The sequence below is a fragment of the Chinchilla lanigera genome, unplaced genomic scaffold (genome assembly GCF_000276665.1).
Source record: "Chinchilla lanigera isolate Chin_1 unplaced genomic scaffold, ChiLan1.0 scaffold00083, whole genome shotgun sequence".
NCBI classification, from domain to species: domain Eukaryota; kingdom Metazoa; phylum Chordata; class Mammalia; order Rodentia; family Chinchillidae; genus Chinchilla; species Chinchilla lanigera.
The window spans coordinates 3,618,090-3,634,695 of record NW_004955484.1 but is presented as its reverse complement, the minus strand read 5'-3'; the positions used below and the strand labels follow the sequence as shown (position 1 = coordinate 3,634,695).

The following is a 16,606-nucleotide window of genomic DNA, read 5'->3' as shown; positions in this document are numbered from 1 at the left end:
GCCACAGCGACTCAGTCTGTAATGTCGGCGGGGTCCTTGTTCACCCGTTCTGCCCTCAGGGATTAGATGGGGAGTACCTGGCTCTCTCCACACGTTTCAGCTGGAAATCGTGGTGGTGTGCATCCAGCACAGACTCGAACCCATGAGCCCTGCCACTCCTGCAGTACTCACTGTCTCGGTGCAAAGTGTGCAGGGCTGGGGGAGCCTGCTCGCTGGCTCAGAGAGCCTGCTCACCCCGCCCACCCCCTGGGCCTCTCTACCTTGGCAACTCAATCTGTAATGTCCGCAGGGTCTTTGTTCCCATGTTCTGCCCTCAGGGATCAGATGGGAAGTACCTGGCCCTCTCCGCGAGTTTCAACTGGGAATCATGGTGGTGTGTGTCCAGCACAGACTTGAACCCACGAGCCCTGCCGCTCCCGGAGTACTCGCTGTCTTGGCGCAAGGCGCGCGGGGCTAGGGGAGCCTGCCTGGCTGGCTCAGAGAGCCTAGGAATAATGTTATTGTAGGAGTAATATTATTAATTGTGGGATGGCCATATCGTGGAATACCATGCAGCCCCTAAGATCATATTTAGGAGGAGTTTTAATAACCTGAGGAAGCCAGACATGGTGGCACATGCCTGAAATCCCAGAACTCTGGAAGCTGAGGCAGAAGGCTCACTGTGAGTTTGAGGCCAGCCTGGGCTACAGAGTGGGTACAAGGCCAGTTTGAACTACACAGCAAGACTCTGTCTCAAAACATAAAAATAATAATTTGGGGAAATAGTTATGACGTTAAGTGCTAAATAAAATAACATAAATGTGTAGGTAATATCACAACTCTGTGAATTGTATACTTTATACAAAATTCTTTAATATGTGAAGCTTTAGCTGGTGGTAAGACAGGGTGGAATGCAGAGGGAGGCTGAACCGAGGGCAGGTCAGTGCCTGTTCAGTTACAAGGTGCTCTTCCAGCCCGCAAGTTTTCAGAAAAAAAGTTCTCTGAACTTGCCTTGGCTTTTCCATATGAGCTTCGGTGGGCAGTTCCCTGGCTCCAGCTCCCAAACCCACTCACTCCCACCCTTGACCCTGGGCTCTGCAGGTGCTGAAGGGGGCCTGGACTTCGGGATTGTGAAGGTCATGGATGATCTGAAGCAGCCCCTTCAGCTGAAGAACCGTGGGAAATACGAGATCATGTTCAGGTAAGCTGAATCCATCAGGCACATGGCCACCCACATTTGCTCTTGGCCATGAGCAGCCACAACAGCCTGGGAATTTTTTTAATGAAGCAAGAAAATCTTAAGAGCTTTTCTGCTTTTGGCCTCCATTGGTTTTAAATTAACAGAATCCCAACAGCAGAAAGCAGAGATTATCATACTGCTCTCAACTCTGTAGCTCAACCTGGAGCCGCACAAGGGGAGAGTGGAGGGAGAGACCGGAGGGGATGAGGCCTGGGAGGTGCCCTGGCTTCAGGCTGTCCTGCTTTACTTCCAGCTCTGATCTGCTGCACAAGAGAGATTTCTACTTAAGACACGATGTGAAGAAAGGATTTTCCAGTTTGTTTTGTTTGCTTTTCACTTTAAGAACCACTGGGTTATAGGACCCAAGCAGGGGCTTGGTAAAATATAGCTGTGGTTTGTGCTCATGCCCTGAGACTAAAAATGAAGCCCTAGGTAGGGAGCTTCCTCAGAGAGAAAAGAGTGGCTTGGGGTGGGGGAGAGGGCGGAGGTTGTCAGGAAGGCCACAGTCCTTGGCAGACCAGCACTCAGGCCTTGGCAACCTCTGTAACAATTCACAGTGACAGAAGAACTTCCCTTTGCAGACTTCCCTTTGCAGACCTGAGAGAAATTCAGGGTCTTCATGATCATTTTATTTCAACTAAAAGAACATTGAGACTAGAGAAGTCCCACCTCCATAGTGTCATTCATTAGAAGTAGTGACCCTGTAAATTGAATTAAATGTAAATAAAAGTCAAGCAAACCTAGAAGAAAGCCACTATCACTTTGGAACTAGGACAGAATGAAGTCTCGCCCATTTGTGAGTTTTGTATCAGACTGTGACGGGGCTTTAGCTCTGCCTTTCCACACTGCCACGGCGGAGTCTACCTTTGGTTGGAGCAGGCAGTCGCTGAAGACTCCACAGGGAACTGAAGGAGCATAGACAGCACTCCTGCATCAATGGAGGCCCCAGCTCTCCTGGAGCACTGGTGATCGACAGACCCCTACTGCAACTCCAGCGTCCCCTGCCACCTACATTCCTCGTGCCTACCCCAGCCCCTCTGCATTGCCATGAGTCAGCTCCTGTCTGGTTTTTCTCATCCCTGCTGTGCCTTTGTGCCATGGTCTCCGCCCTGAATTCTTCCCATAGGCCCCTGGCTTCTGGGCCACTCTTCCCTTTCTGTGTGCTGCTCTCCATCTCAGAGGAGAAAAGAGAAGAACAGGATTATGCAGGGAGAGTAAACTGGGTTGATGCTTTTCCAGTATTAAATGACTCTGTTGAACAGAGATCTGCCACAAAGGATAGACGATGTCTGTCTTTGCCTCAGGCGTCAATTCCTGGCCCTATCACTCCTGTAACTCACCCTATAAAGCATAGTGGACGTTGCCCAGCAGAGCAGTTGAACAAGACCGGAGACACAGCAGGCCCTTACCAGTCTAGACTCTCCTGACTAGGGTCTTAGGTTTCCTCAATAGTAAATTACGCTGACCTTTTATTCTTGTCTTTCAGCTTTTGTGTGGACTCTGTAGGGCTTTTGGCAACCAATGTCAATTCCATGATCTCAGTTCTACCCCAGAGGGGCTCACTGTCTACAACAGAAAAGCCCACGAATGTCCAGGTGTTCTTTCGTGCAAAAAAGGAGGTAAAGATTGAGCAGCAGCCCGTTCTGCGCTGCCAGGTGAGAGAGTTAGAGTGAGGGCCTGACTTGGTGGCAGGACTGTGGGCCTCTTGCTGAAAGGAGGAGTACATGGTCTGTTCATCCATGCTCCAGGGGTGAGGGAAGGGAGGCCTGAGCGGCAACCAGATAGGACACACAAGAGTTTGTCCCCAGCTAGCCGAGACAGGTAGGTCAGGTGGGAAGTGAGCAGAGTCAGAATGAGAGAAATTGTGCCCCAAATCTTTGGGAAGCCACAGAGTCAAGGAGGCTGTGCTCCATCATCAGATGCCGATGAGTGGGGAACTGAAAACACAGGTCAGAGTTGTTCTGTGTTGACCTTGGGCTACTGCAGAGTAATGTAGCCGATTGGTTAAAACAGGTCTTTAAGAATTGGGATTTTTGTTTTAGCGCTAAGCTGCTTCTCCAGCTTCCTCATGCTGAGAGCACAGACTCAGCCCTGACACCATGTAGGATTCCAGCCCCCTGGGCCAAATCTACATATACATATTTCCCAGGTTTTGTTCTACTCTTTGCACAAATTGGAGTAACTCTGCGCACTGGAAGAAGGCAGATTGACCGCCCTTCCAAACTGGCCAAACTGCAAACAGACTCATTTTTCCACTTTTATGGACTTTCTCGTACTCTTGGTGGCAGCCAATCTAGACAGTCAGGGCTCAGTTCAGTCCTGACCAAGCCCTGCTGGTAACAGTAAGGTCTCTGCTAGTATTGGTGTATGTTATGGTTGATGCATAAGATAACATAAAGAGAATAACATAAAGTTGATAACATAAAGAGAATGAACTCAAGAGAATGAAATAAAGAACCCAGGCTGACATCAATGATGAAAGCTGGAAATGAAGAAGACAGTCACTGTACTTTTACCAGTGACTGACATCTTCCTAATCCCTTTTCCTTCTCTAGATTATTGAGCCCAATATTGCAGAAGGGGGTGAGATCATCGCCAGCATCCCCATTAAGTTTTCTGTGAATGCAGTGTATTCCAAATTCAACATCAGCCCCTCCTCGGTCATCAACTTTGGGTCTTTGATCTGCGGCACTCGCAAGAGCGCTACCATCAGCATAGAAAACCAAGGGGTTACTGACTTCAAGTACGCCCTCTACAGGCTGACGGGGGAGAGCCCCATTCATCAAAAGAAAGCGTAAGACTATTCCCTTGATTCATGCCGTTCTCTACTGATTTGTGCTTTGTATCTTATAAAGAGCTTTACATACTTTACCTAAATCCATTCAGTCCCCTTTTTGTGAATGATGTCTCTAAAGTTTAGAAATGGCTCATCCAGGATTGTGCAAGAAGTCACCAGTAAACCTTGGTCATGAATTCACATCTTCTGATCCCAGATTTCATGCATTTTCTAAATGCTATCAAATACAGGATACAGTCTAGTTGAACAAACGTAAAGTCTTCCATGTGGGGTTCTGTTGTTGTCCTGGTGCTTCTGATTGCTAAAAGATTTACTAGTAAGTGATTGTCCTAACCTTCTGTAGGATGTCAAGAGACTACTATAACAGTAAGCTAAATCAAAAAAAAAGTTATAGTTGTTCCTCAAGATGGAGAGTGGAAAGGATACCCTGGAAATGTGGACAAGAGAAGTGGGATGATGTCTTCAGTCTACCAGAGGCTGTTACTGTGTTTTCCTTGTGAAGACACTTTATTACAACAGCTACCTTAATAGTTGTTCCAACAGCAAAACTCTATGTTCTTCAAAAGGTGGCTTTCATTCAATACACCAAAAACAACTTACCTTTTGAGTTCTTTGGGCTTCCAGTTGATTGTCTTAGTCTTTGAGGGCAAATTAAGAATGGATTGACCCATTGTCAAGGTATTTCTGACTTCATTTTAGCTTTCTGTTTTAAATTAGACCTAACTCTTAACATTGCTCAAAATTATTTTATATTTTTGAAGCTATCTTTTTTATATTATGAAGAAGAATATTATATTATTTTTTATATATATGAAGTTTGAACATATTAAGAAATTTGGAGTTAAAATATCTAAGGTTTCTTTCTCCCAAATTTAATTTCAAGCTATCTTTTTATAATTTAGTCATGTTTATAGTTATTATTGCAACTTAAGTATTTTGCTTACACTGTTTTTTATTTTAGCTTATTTTTCAATTTAGCTTATACAAATTCATACATAACACGCAAAAACAGCTTGGATTTCAAATATTCTGGTCATTAAACCAGTGAATGTTCAAGTATATAAAAAGTCTTAAAACCTTAAGATGCACTTCAAATACATTTGAACAGTTTAGAAAAGTGGGTCTCTAGGCAAAGCAACTACTGGATAAACTAGCTTCAAGTGAAGTGAAATTACCAAAACCTGTATTTGAGTTATTATTTATGTTAAGTATCATGACTGTAAATATGAAAAAAGGAGACAAAATTTAATATATTTGCCATTTCATTTTTAAATGAAATCTGGTGAAAGATTTGCTATATCTAAATAATTTCCCATGCACTGCCTTCCAGTGAACTCAAGTAAGTATCTATAAATTACTTCTTTTTGGTTAGTCAACTTTCTAACATTATAATACCTTAGATAGGCACCTTATAAAAAGAAAAGGCTTACTATGGCTCGCAATTTTGGACATGTCAGCCCGTGATCATTCGGCTCTGTCACTGTGAGCCTGTGAAGAGGCAGCATTTCATGGCCAGCACTCATGGCAGAGCAAAGCTACACCCCTCACAGCCGGGAAGCAAAAGAAAGAAAAAGGAAAGCTGGTGTACTGGTGCACACCTGTACTCCCAGCTACACAGGAAGCTGAGGCAGGAGGATCACGAGTTCAAAGCAAGGCTGAGAAACATAAGACCACATCTCAAAAAAAAAAAAAAAAAAAGATGCATACATAAAGATTAAATTTTTTAAAGAAAAACAGAGAAAAAGAGGGAGAGGAAGGGGTGAGAGAGCAAGGGAGCGGAGGGTAAGGAGGAAAAGGGAAGGGAAGGGAAGAGAAGAAGAAAAGGAGCTGGGGTCACACAATCCATTGAAGGCACACCTCCAATGACTTCAGGACTCCGCAGTAGTGCTATCCTGGTGACCAAGCACCTGTCACATGGACCTTTGGGGGACACTTACCAAACCAGAACATTTTTCTTATAGTAATTTTCAATGTCCTTATGAGTCATATTTCATAATTACTGCATAGTTTCCTTGCCACTGTTCAATGAGTTTGGTCAGTGATTACTAAACTAACTGTGCCACTCTGATACCTTCTTGGGCAGAGATGGCCCCCGCAATGCCTGAGAGACGAGACCTTATAGGCAGACAAACAGGTGGTGCCTCATATCCCTATCTGAACCTGGGGCTGTGCTCTTGCTTCTTTAATCAGAACCGGCCACTTTAGACACGCAAGAACCCGGGAAAGTGAAAACTTCCTCAAGTCTAAATCAACCAAGCTCTCAGACTCAATTCAGAAAGAAACAAACATCACAGGCCAGGTGAGTGCCCTTCCTTGCTCAAGCTACCCAGTAAGACCACCTTCATTCTCTCTCACCACCAAATATCTCCCAAAGGTAACAGGCTTTGAATCTACTGTGGCAGGGATATGAAATAATTGTATGGAAATCTCACTTTTATCTTAAGTTCAGGTATTACTACCTTTAATTTGGATATCTTCTTCTGTTTTAAAATTTTCATGGGGTCCCCCAATGCCTTAAAATTGTTCCTATTCTTCAGATATGTTTTAATCAAGCATCATTTATGTATCAGACAGAAGCCTGGAGAGAACCCCTCCTCTGGACGGCTTACCCAGGAATGCCTAGTACCTCAGACAATTAGTGCATGTAGCAGGTGCTCAGGAGACAGTGACTGAGTTAGGTTAATAGCAGCCCCCAAGCACGGCTGTGTAGTCACCACATCAGGGGCCTCATCCCCACAGACCTGCTGAAGGAGTGTAGTGTACCAGCCTTTCTGGCTGCCTATAGCAGCCATGTTGACAATTTGGGGAAGTTCCTGATATCCTGAAGGATGTAGAGTTAGTATCTGAACATTATCAGAATAAATCACTTTCTAATGCAGTAGTACTACAGAACACACCCAAAGGGATTAAGTAGAGGAGAGAGCACCGGCTACTGGGGGGAGTGTGTCTCCAAGAGAGAGAGGGGCACAATTTGGTTGAAATTCAGCCCATCAGAACTACATCCCCACCCACCACTGCACTAGGTTCCAGGGATGGCATAGCGCATGCCCTAGAAGGACATCCCAAGTCAGACTGCCCCTTGGCAGCATTCTGAAACAGCAAGAGGAAGGAAGAGCCTAAGAACCAGAGGAGTGTGTGCTAGCTATGCATCTCTGGGAGGGTAGCGCTGGTTATCAAGCCCAGGGGAGCAAGTGAAGCATCTCGCTAATAGCATGCACTGGTGTCACGCCTGGGGAAGGATTTTGGCCACCTCACTAATTTCTACCAAGGTTCCTAGACCCACCAGGAAGTCCTACACAAACCCAGCTGCCAGAGTATAAGACCAGGGAGAGAGTATTCATGCTGCAAGTGACTTTACCACTCCCAGCTAGGCAGCAAGAGCCAACAGAACCCTAGGACCTGGTCCCTCAAGACTCAAAAAAACTTCCTCACAGCACAAGCAATCTTGTCTGTATGTGCCCCAATTTCACAACGCAGCCAAGGGCCACAAAAGCATTCCACTCTGGGTTTTGCATTTCCAAGAAAACTTGGATCTCTGAGCTAAAGCACTGCAAGACATCTGGGAAAGATGAAGACAAAGCCTGGGTTGGCTGAGACAATTCCTGCTTATCTCAGGGCAGTGCATTCTATGCACAGTCTACAGTTATCCTGCCAACTTCAAATGCGAGGGCACAAAGCCAGGGACTCCAAGGATAGACATACATTCAACTCCTCCCACACTAATATTGCATTTTCTTAGCCTAATCCTATACTAGATGCTATGCTCTGGGCTTCACATATATTCTTTCATTTAACCCTGCAGCTCCTCTGAGATCAGGAGCTTTTGCCCCATTTGTCCAAGTTCAGAGACTTTGTATATCACAGAGCTGGGATTCTAATCCAAGAGTGTCTGATTCCAAAGTCCAAAATCGTAACCACCACTCTAGTCTGCATCCCTCTTCCACAAGATCCTTGCCTGAGAAAGTGTTCTGTGATGTCTGTTTCCTTAAACACTGGGCTCCATAATGAGTTCCTTCACTCTGGGCTCAGAAGGAATGTGCAGAAAGGAAGTGCTGAGGGAGCTCCACCAGGCAGATCCCCAAGCCTTGTCCTGGCTCTGGTGACCGTGTCTCTGCCTCCATCTCTCCCACCCTATCCTACAGGCACGCTTTTCCCATGGTATGTTCACCGTGTACCCTGGGTTCGGCTCCATCTCTCCCGGAGGACAACAGAATATCACTGTTGATTGTGTGGCTGACCCCGTTGGAAAGTGTGAGGAGTTTTTAGCCATCGATATCTCTGACCGAGACCCCAGAGAACATCCTGCCGGCATTCCTTACACTCTGCTTGCGGAAGCCTGCCTGCCAGGTACTGCCACTCAGACTGGATAGCACCCCTGAAAGACCTGCATTTGTAACACCTCTCTGCCTTTAGGCAAATTCCTCTAAAAGATGTCTAGCAGATAAGGCTGGCTGCTTCCTCTGGACCTTAGAACTTCCTCTAAGGTCTTAGCCATATTTTTCTTTAAAGCCTTACAAGCATGCACACATAGAAGAGGATGTGCCACTGCAGACTCCTAGCTTTCCTGGGACCAGTCCTGGATTCTCAGATAAAATGTGTTATTTATCTGAGAATACTGGTAACACAGGATGTGGTCCAGAATCCAGGAACACCAAGTCTTGCAGATGCGTAAGCCACTCTGTGGGCTACTCATGCACAAAGAATGCCCAGTAATTGGGAGCACTAAAGTTTTAACCCAGCAAGCATTCAACTAAGGCACATAGAGAACTCCACTTCTTTGGCTAGAGACTCCCTGGAGCCTCCAGCTGAAGTGGGCGGAGGGCCACCTTCCTCCTAAGCCCACCCCAGACCTCAGTCTCACCACTTCTTGGCACTGGCAGGAAGAGACTGATGGAGATATGGCAACCTTTCGCAAGGATGGTGCAAAAGAAAAAGAAATTACCAAATTTATCCCATCTCTCACAGCCCCTTGTGTGGATTTCCCTGCCTTTCCTCTGTTATGCTTGTCAGAGCCCAAATATCCAGAATCCAAATGTCCAGATTAAGAACAAGAGGCTTCTGGCAACCAGCATTATCTCACCATCTTCTCTCCACTCCCCAGCCTTTGTGACTGACAATTATCCCTCAATATTTGAGGAGCACCACATATGCACCAGCCTCAACCTGCAACACATCCTGCAGACCACAGAGAGTGGGGGGCTGTTTGTGGAGGACGAGAACAAGTTCATCTTCTGCAACATCCTGGTGGGCCATCAGGCCAAGGCTCGGTTCAAGATCAGCAATGTGGGCAAGATTCCCTGTGACATCAACATCAGTGTTAAACCCATCTCCAACAAGGTGAGAGACTCTGATTGGCCACAGCGCAGCATGGTTGGAGAGCCCTGGGGAGCCCCTGTTTGGGAAATTCTATACCCAAATAGGATTTATTTGGTTCCCAAGCCCTGCTGAAAGTTCTGAGAGCCCACAGGGCCACGGGCTGTCTATGTGTCGCCAGGGTGTCTCCTCTGGATAACTGTACTAGGCTGGTACATACAAAGGAGCAACTCGTTCATCCACCACACAGTGTCTGAACTAAACAAAGCACTGAGACGTCAAGCTGAAGATGAGCCACTTCTTCACACACACCTGCTTCCATTTTGATATTCTTGTCGGGAAGTCTTGGGGGATGTCTGGCTGCAAGGATAAGGGAGCATGGTGAACAGTGATTGAGCCCTCTCCAGAATGACGGAACTATACTAAGTGACTTACACTTACTGCCGCATTTCACTCTCCCAACAACTTTCAGACTGTGTATAATTATCCTATTCTACAGTTAGGGAAATGGAGGCTTAGAAGAGCTCTATTCTTCCCCTAGGTCCCAGAGCTTGAGAATATACAGCTAGACTTAAAGCCAAGCTTCATCTGTGCTCAAGTAAACAATAAGTGCACATCTCTGAGGTTGCTAGACTCTAAATTCCTTCTCTCTTGGATCCTTCCTCACAGATGAACAGAAAAATTCAGGACAGCATGAGGAAGGACTTAACCAATGGGTTTCTATCCCTCCTAATTTCCTATTAAATGTGTTGCAGATACTGCCTGAAGGGCTGCTTCTGTTCTTCGCCTGAAAGTGGAATTTGGCCCCAGGTGGTCCTCATGTCCCAGAGTGGGCTTTGTTTCTGCCTGATGGGAGTAGGGAGGTCCCCAAGGAGGGTTGGTTGAGCTGCAGAGAGAATGAGTGTTCTCAGAGGACTGCCAGCACAGAAGGAAAGGTTAGGGAGACCATCTAATCCCATCTGTGACTATTCTTAGGCCCTGTGACATCCAGTCATTATTCTCTGCTGTAAGATGTGAGCAAGGCTTATTTGCCAAGAAAGATTTTTTTAAACAGGGTTTGCAGACATCAACTGCTCTCCTCCTCCCTGGCCTGCAGACTGGAAGAGAATTCCCTGGAAATAATAGAAACCTTAATACCTTCAGCTGAAGAACAAGAGGGAATAGAATAGCCTGGAAGAGAGAGAGCTCACAACAGGGTGGGAGAGCTGAGCCGCAAGCCAGGCCTCAGTGCAGTCTTGTATCCCACCTGCTTCCCATGAGAATGAACATTTCTTTCTGGGCCATGCCAGGGCTCCCCCTCGTCCCAAACACTGCCAGAAAATGGGAACAGACAAAGTGCTGTAGGTGGTTGTTCTAGCCAAGGCCCTTAGAGTTGCAAGGAGCAGAAACCCACTTAGGTTAACCCAAATAATGCAAGGTTTACAGCAGGAAGTCAGAGATCACAGACACAGGTCAGAATGCATCACTAGCCATGGCTATTTGGAACTAGCACCTAAAATCTATCCTTTAGAAGATCAGCAGATGCTCCGTACATCTTTCAGGTACCGCACGTCTATTTCACCTGGGTTGTTTCTGTGGCTCCATTTTCTAGTCTGGTTTCCTCATTGTGTATGTGGTTCAACCAGCTTCCACCTCAGCTCCACATCAGCAACCAATGGCAATCTTTAGGCATCTTAATTGACAGGTGGTGGATGAGTGATGGGGAGAATATCTGGCTGATCAGCTTGGCTCATGTGTTTGAGTCAACGTTCACAGATTAACCAAAGGCAGCCAGATCTTGTGTAGGGGTGAGTCCCACAGTGTCTAGACTGCCAAATATTGCAAAATAATTTTGTCTACCTAGGGGCTGGGGATTTAGCTCAGCGGCAAAGCACTTGCCTGGCAAGCGCAAGGTCATGAGTTCAGTTCCCGGTACCGGAGGAAAAAAAAAAAAATTTTGTCTACCACAGAGCTTAGAGGACAGAAAGTTCACAACAGGGCAGGAGAGCTGAGCAGTGTGCCCCGGCATTAGTGCAAAGCAGCTAACATGCTCTGGTTTGCTTCTGTTCTCCAGGCCTTTGCCCGCATCACCGACATCTTTGAAGTGGAACCCAACAAAATGTGTGTGGCCAGTCGCTCAGCTGCCTTTGCCACAGTGTTCTTTACCCCACAAGCCATGCAGACATACCAGTGTATCTTCGAGGCTACCTTAGATGGCCTGCCCAGGTACTGCTCCTGCTCCCTGCAGGACTACAGCCCCACACTGTCTATGGCGGGGATCCCTAATCCACACATCATGGACCAGTATCTGTCTGTGGCCTCTTAGGAACTGCACAGCAGGAGGCAATCAGCCTTGAGCCAGCAAAGCTTCATCTGTATTCACAGTTGCTCTCCATGGCTCCCATCACTGTCTGAGCTCCACCTCCTGTCAGATCAGCAGCATTAGATTTTTTTTATCATTGGTACATGTTTGCAGTACATAATGATTACATTCATTGTGGGAAGTTTGTACATGTACACGATGCATCTTAATTCTTTTTTATCCCCTTTCCCTTTCCTCCCTCCATTTCCCTCCATCTCTGGCTATATATGACATGTTTGTAGTATATAATGATCACATTCCTCATAGAAATTGTACATATACATAACACATCACAATTCCTCTTTCTTTTTTGTCTCATTCCCCACCATCCACTCTTAGTTACCTTCCCATTTACTAAAGACCTATCTTCCTACTTCCTATTGTCATTTATTTTGCTCTTTATTTATATTTTGGATTTCTCATATAAGAGAAACCATGCAATATCCAAGCTTGAGTGTCTGATTTATTTCACTTAAAATGATGGTCTCAAGGTGCATCCATTTTCCTACAAATGACTCAAGTTTATAGGAGTTGGAACCCTATTGTGAACTGCATATGTAGGGATCTAAATTGTGCAGGCTTTGAATCATCCTGAAGCACACACACACACACACACACACACACACACACACACACACACACACACACACACACACACACACCCCTTTCTGTGGAAACATGTTCCACAAAACTGGTCCCTGGTGCCAAAAGGCCTGGGGATTGCTGCCTATGCATGCTGCTCCTGCCACACCAGGCTCACAGGCCTCTATCTTCCTGTTCCCTGCAGCACTCTGGCCAGAACCCGGGGCCTCGTGTTTGATGTTTCTGGTGAGGGGACCCTCCCTCGAGTGACTATCATGAGGCCAATTCTCTATAACCAACATGGAAACCCCTTGCTCCTCTTCAAGAGGCTTCTGCTTGGTCATTCTGAGAAACTGCCTCTCATCCTCAAGAACAATGGCACAATCCCTGCCCAGGTAATTGGCTGAGGGTGAAGCATGGGTGGAGAGGGAGAGGAATGGTTTAGAAGTTACACTCGGATATTGGGGTTCCTGCCATCCCTGGTGGCTGAGGACTTCTTTGACAGTCCTCAGACATTAACCTGTGTGTGAGATGGCCACATAGAAGGGAATCAGGCACACTTTCTGCCCTCTTGGAAAGCAGGAAATCCTGTGACACAGAACATTAATAACTGCTCAGCAAAGTAGTACACAGTGATGTGCTGGGAGGGGAGGATTATATCTATATATTCTTAGTATCTTCATTTACTTTTCCTTTCTTCCCTTCAATGAGTATTATATTTATAATGAGGAAAAACAACACAAGAAATTTCACTGGAATGAGAGATGCAATATCTACAAGGATTTGGAGCTCAATTATTAAATTTATGTTTTTATTTTATTAAAAATATAATACATTATGCATCATACAGAGGACTAGGACTTCTGGGAATGATTTATTTCCACCCAGAGGACAAGGGAAAATTCACTGTCAATGATGTTGGAGGGGGCACTGAGACAGTTGGCTTTCAGCAAGTGGGCGTGGAGGTACACACATCCCAGGGAGAGAGAAAACTCCAAAGATACAGAAGCCAAAACCTGACTCTCGGAAACTGGTCAGCTCCCGCTCTGTGAGAGGGAAGGGTACAGGTAGAAGAATGAGGGGAGGGGAAAATGGAGGTGCAGAGAATAGGATCAACCTGCAGAAGGCTTTGGAGCCTATGAATGTTTTGAAACCTACCAGACATTATTATTTAGGTTGCTTTTACTATTGCTTTTATAGATAAGGCTCATCTAGAGGTACGCATGAATTTTTTATTTTTATTACACTCCATTTATGCATCTCCAGTTTTCTGAGACCCTTTCCCTGATGACTGAAAGATACTCTTTATGTCCTTAATGTGAGATGCTAGTAGTGAATTCTCTCCATTTGTATTTGAAATCTTTATTTGTTTCTTTTTTTTTTTTTTTTTTTTTTTTTTTGGTGCAAGGCTTTACTGGAGACTGAACCCAAGACCTTGCAAATGTTCTACCACTGAGCTCCATCCCCAGCCTTCTTCTTCCTTTTCTTATGTAACTTTTCCTGGCTGTAGAATTCTTATTTGGCAGTTGTTTTCTTTCAGCAAATGGGGACTGTTTTCCCAGGGTGTTCTGGATTCCACTGTACCTATAGAGAGATCAACTGTAACTTTAAAATATTTTTAAAGCAATCATTTTATTCTGGCTGCTTTCAGCATTTTCCCTTGGAGTTTGCTTTCTGGAGTTTTACAATATGTCTAGATATGGATTTCTTATAATTTGTCCTTCTTGTAATTCACCAGACTTCTGGTTTCCGTGGATTGATTTCAAATTGACTTTGGAAAATTCTAAGACAAATCTTTAAACATGGTTTCTGTTCCATTCTCTCCTCTCTCCCTTTCTCATATATATATATATAAATCTTCATATATATATAAAACCTATATACAGTGTATGTACAGTAGTGTGCATATAATGTGTATATAGTGTGTGTATGTATATATAGTGTGTGTGCACATATAAAACCTATATATAGTGTGTGTATATAGTATGTAGTATGTGTGTATATATATATAGTGTGTGTGTGTATATAGAGAGAGTGTGTATGTGTGTGCACATGTGCATGCATGTCACTCATTCTTACTGTATTTTCCATTCATTTTTCTCTGGACTTTATGCTATATAATTTGTTTTGACTTATGGTGGTTTAGATGAATGGACTCCTCCAAATCTATATGAAAAGGCTTAGTACACAGGATGGTGGTAATAGGAAATGCTATGGATCCTAAAGAGGTGGGGTCTAGGGGGAGATGTTTAGGTTGTGGGTGCGCCCTCAAAAGAGATTGCAGAACCTTCCAGTTCTAAGAAAGAGAGAGAAAGCACACATGCCCCATAGAGCTTGGCTTGGGATGTGATTGCTTGATCTGACATATATTCCCACCATGAAGTGCTGCCCCCATCAGATTTCTAAACCAACGGGGCCACCTCATGTTGGATTTGAACTTCCAAAGCTGTGAGCTAGAATTAATCTCTCTTTACTTCCTAAGTAGCCTGTGTCAGGTATTTCATTATACTGATGAAAAGCTGCCTGACACACCTGTCTTTGCTTCATTAATTCTCCCTTTTAGCTGTACTGAATCTGCTGTTAAACTTTTCCATTAAATTCTCTTTTTTTCAGTTGTAAGAATTTTGATTAGCTTTTTTAAAAATCTTCATGATCAGTTTTTATGATTTCAGAGTGAAATTGTCTGACTCGCCCTGTATTTCTTAAACACATGATAACCATTGCCCTTTTGCAGTATAGACTGGATAACTGCAAAGTCCCCATGGTGGTTTTGATATCTGCTTTTTCTGCTCATTCTTACTCCTGCTGTTGGGTCTCCTAGTGTACCTGGCTATCTTTTGTTCCTGAGTTGGGTGTAAACCTATTTAGATTAAAGATGGTGTTATTTTTCTTCAGAGACAATTTTTTTATTTGTTTCTGCCCAGCACTTGGGTGCACTAGAGACTCAGAGACACATTCTACCAGTTTTAGGGCTTGAGATTTCCTGGGTTACCGTGTCTCAGAGCAGGATTGCTATCTCTGTGAGAGTTAGCTGATATCTAGCTCACTTGTGATACAGACCTTTAAGGTCTTGCCCAGAGGAAAGGAAGCATCCCCACCCTTCACAAGCCTTGGACTTTTGCCCTCTTAGAACCAAGAGACCGAAAGTATGGCTAAGCTATCTTTTAAGCCATCTCTTCCAGTTCAAAAACAGCAAAGAAACTTGAGCATCCCTTTCTGGATTCTCACACTCTCACAGACCTTGGTCTAGTACTATTCATTGTCTTCCTAATGCTGTTCTACTTTTAAGTTTTTCTGCATTTGCTCTAGCATTTTTTTATTGCCTTGAGTCCAGTCTTGCTAGCTTACTATTACTTTAGCTATTTCCATTATTGTGATTTTTTAAATGTTCTAACATCATTAACCTCATATCATGAACTTTGGAGAGAATTTCTACTTTCGGGGTACTTAAACTCTCCTCCAGGAGCAAAATTTAGGATTCCCACCCATTTATATAAATGTTTATATCAATAATGTTATATATAATTCCTATATATGGCTTCTTATTAATTTCTAAATGTATAATCTGTCATCTCAGAAGCTTCCTACATGGTATCCCTATTTCTCTTTTCTTCATACCACATTTTTTATAGTACTCAAGCTTGCTCATGATGGTGCCAGTGTTACTACCTTCTAAAATTTCTGGCTTCCCACACCTAAAATCAGATATATGACTCTACTCTTATCATTCTTCCAATAAACTAGAAACCACTTTTTTCCCTTTAAATAGGTCAGAAGCCCACTTGTTTTTCTCTTATCTTGGCAGGATACTTACCATGACACTAGGCAACAAATTTATAGTGTCTGGGAAGTGCTGGCTTTTAAGAATTCCCATTCATGCAAGCCCTCATAGAATAATGAGTGTTCATTTCCGCTTCAACTTTACAACTGCCTCCTGCATCTGTCGCAGATGTTGGCAGCCCCATTTTGACTCTATCTAGCTGTATGATTTGGAAGGTCACCTATATTCTTTGGACCTCCAGTTCCTCAAATAATAAGGGCTGACCTGGATAAATGAATTTTCTTTTGTCCTCTCCAGGTCTAATCTTTATTATATCTCTTGAAACTCAGAAAAGTGAATGCTAGGAACAATGGTTTTGGGGGGGGTCCTTCCCAAAAAGTATCACACCCCAAACTCAAAACTCAGGAGCAACCTGTGAGCTCAAAACTCAACTCTGGTTTCCTTCTGCCAGCTGTGTGTGGACCTGCGGGACCAGCTAGGAGTCTTCTCCCTGAAAGGGAGGCCCACTACCTCCTACATCTATATCACTGAGGAAAACAAACCAAATGAAAAAGGTCAGTGCAGGGCAGTGGA

The 16,606-nt window shown here is 44.4% G+C and overlaps 1 protein-coding gene across 4 annotated transcripts in view; it reads left to right on the top strand.

Moving 5' to 3' along the window:
* Hydin (HYDIN, axonemal central pair apparatus protein) overlaps positions 1 to 16,606 on the top strand; it is a 380,912-nt gene that overhangs the window by 314,112 nt on the left and 50,194 nt on the right. For all 4 annotated transcript variants that reach the window (XM_013503972.1, XM_013503969.1, XM_013503970.1 and 1 more), the window contains exons 55-63: positions 1,081 to 1,180; positions 2,706 to 2,874; positions 3,775 to 4,013; positions 6,207 to 6,315; positions 8,159 to 8,363; positions 9,118 to 9,353; positions 11,383 to 11,534; positions 12,458 to 12,647; positions 16,485 to 16,587. In XM_013503972.1, the coding sequence (XP_013359426.1) occupies positions 1,081 to 1,180; positions 2,706 to 2,874; positions 3,775 to 4,013; positions 6,207 to 6,315; positions 8,159 to 8,363; positions 9,118 to 9,353; positions 11,383 to 11,534; positions 12,458 to 12,647; positions 16,485 to 16,587 (1,503 nt within the window). The remainder of the gene's footprint in view (positions 1 to 1,080; positions 1,181 to 2,705; positions 2,875 to 3,774; positions 4,014 to 6,206; positions 6,316 to 8,158; positions 8,364 to 9,117; positions 9,354 to 11,382; positions 11,535 to 12,457; positions 12,648 to 16,484; positions 16,588 to 16,606) is intronic.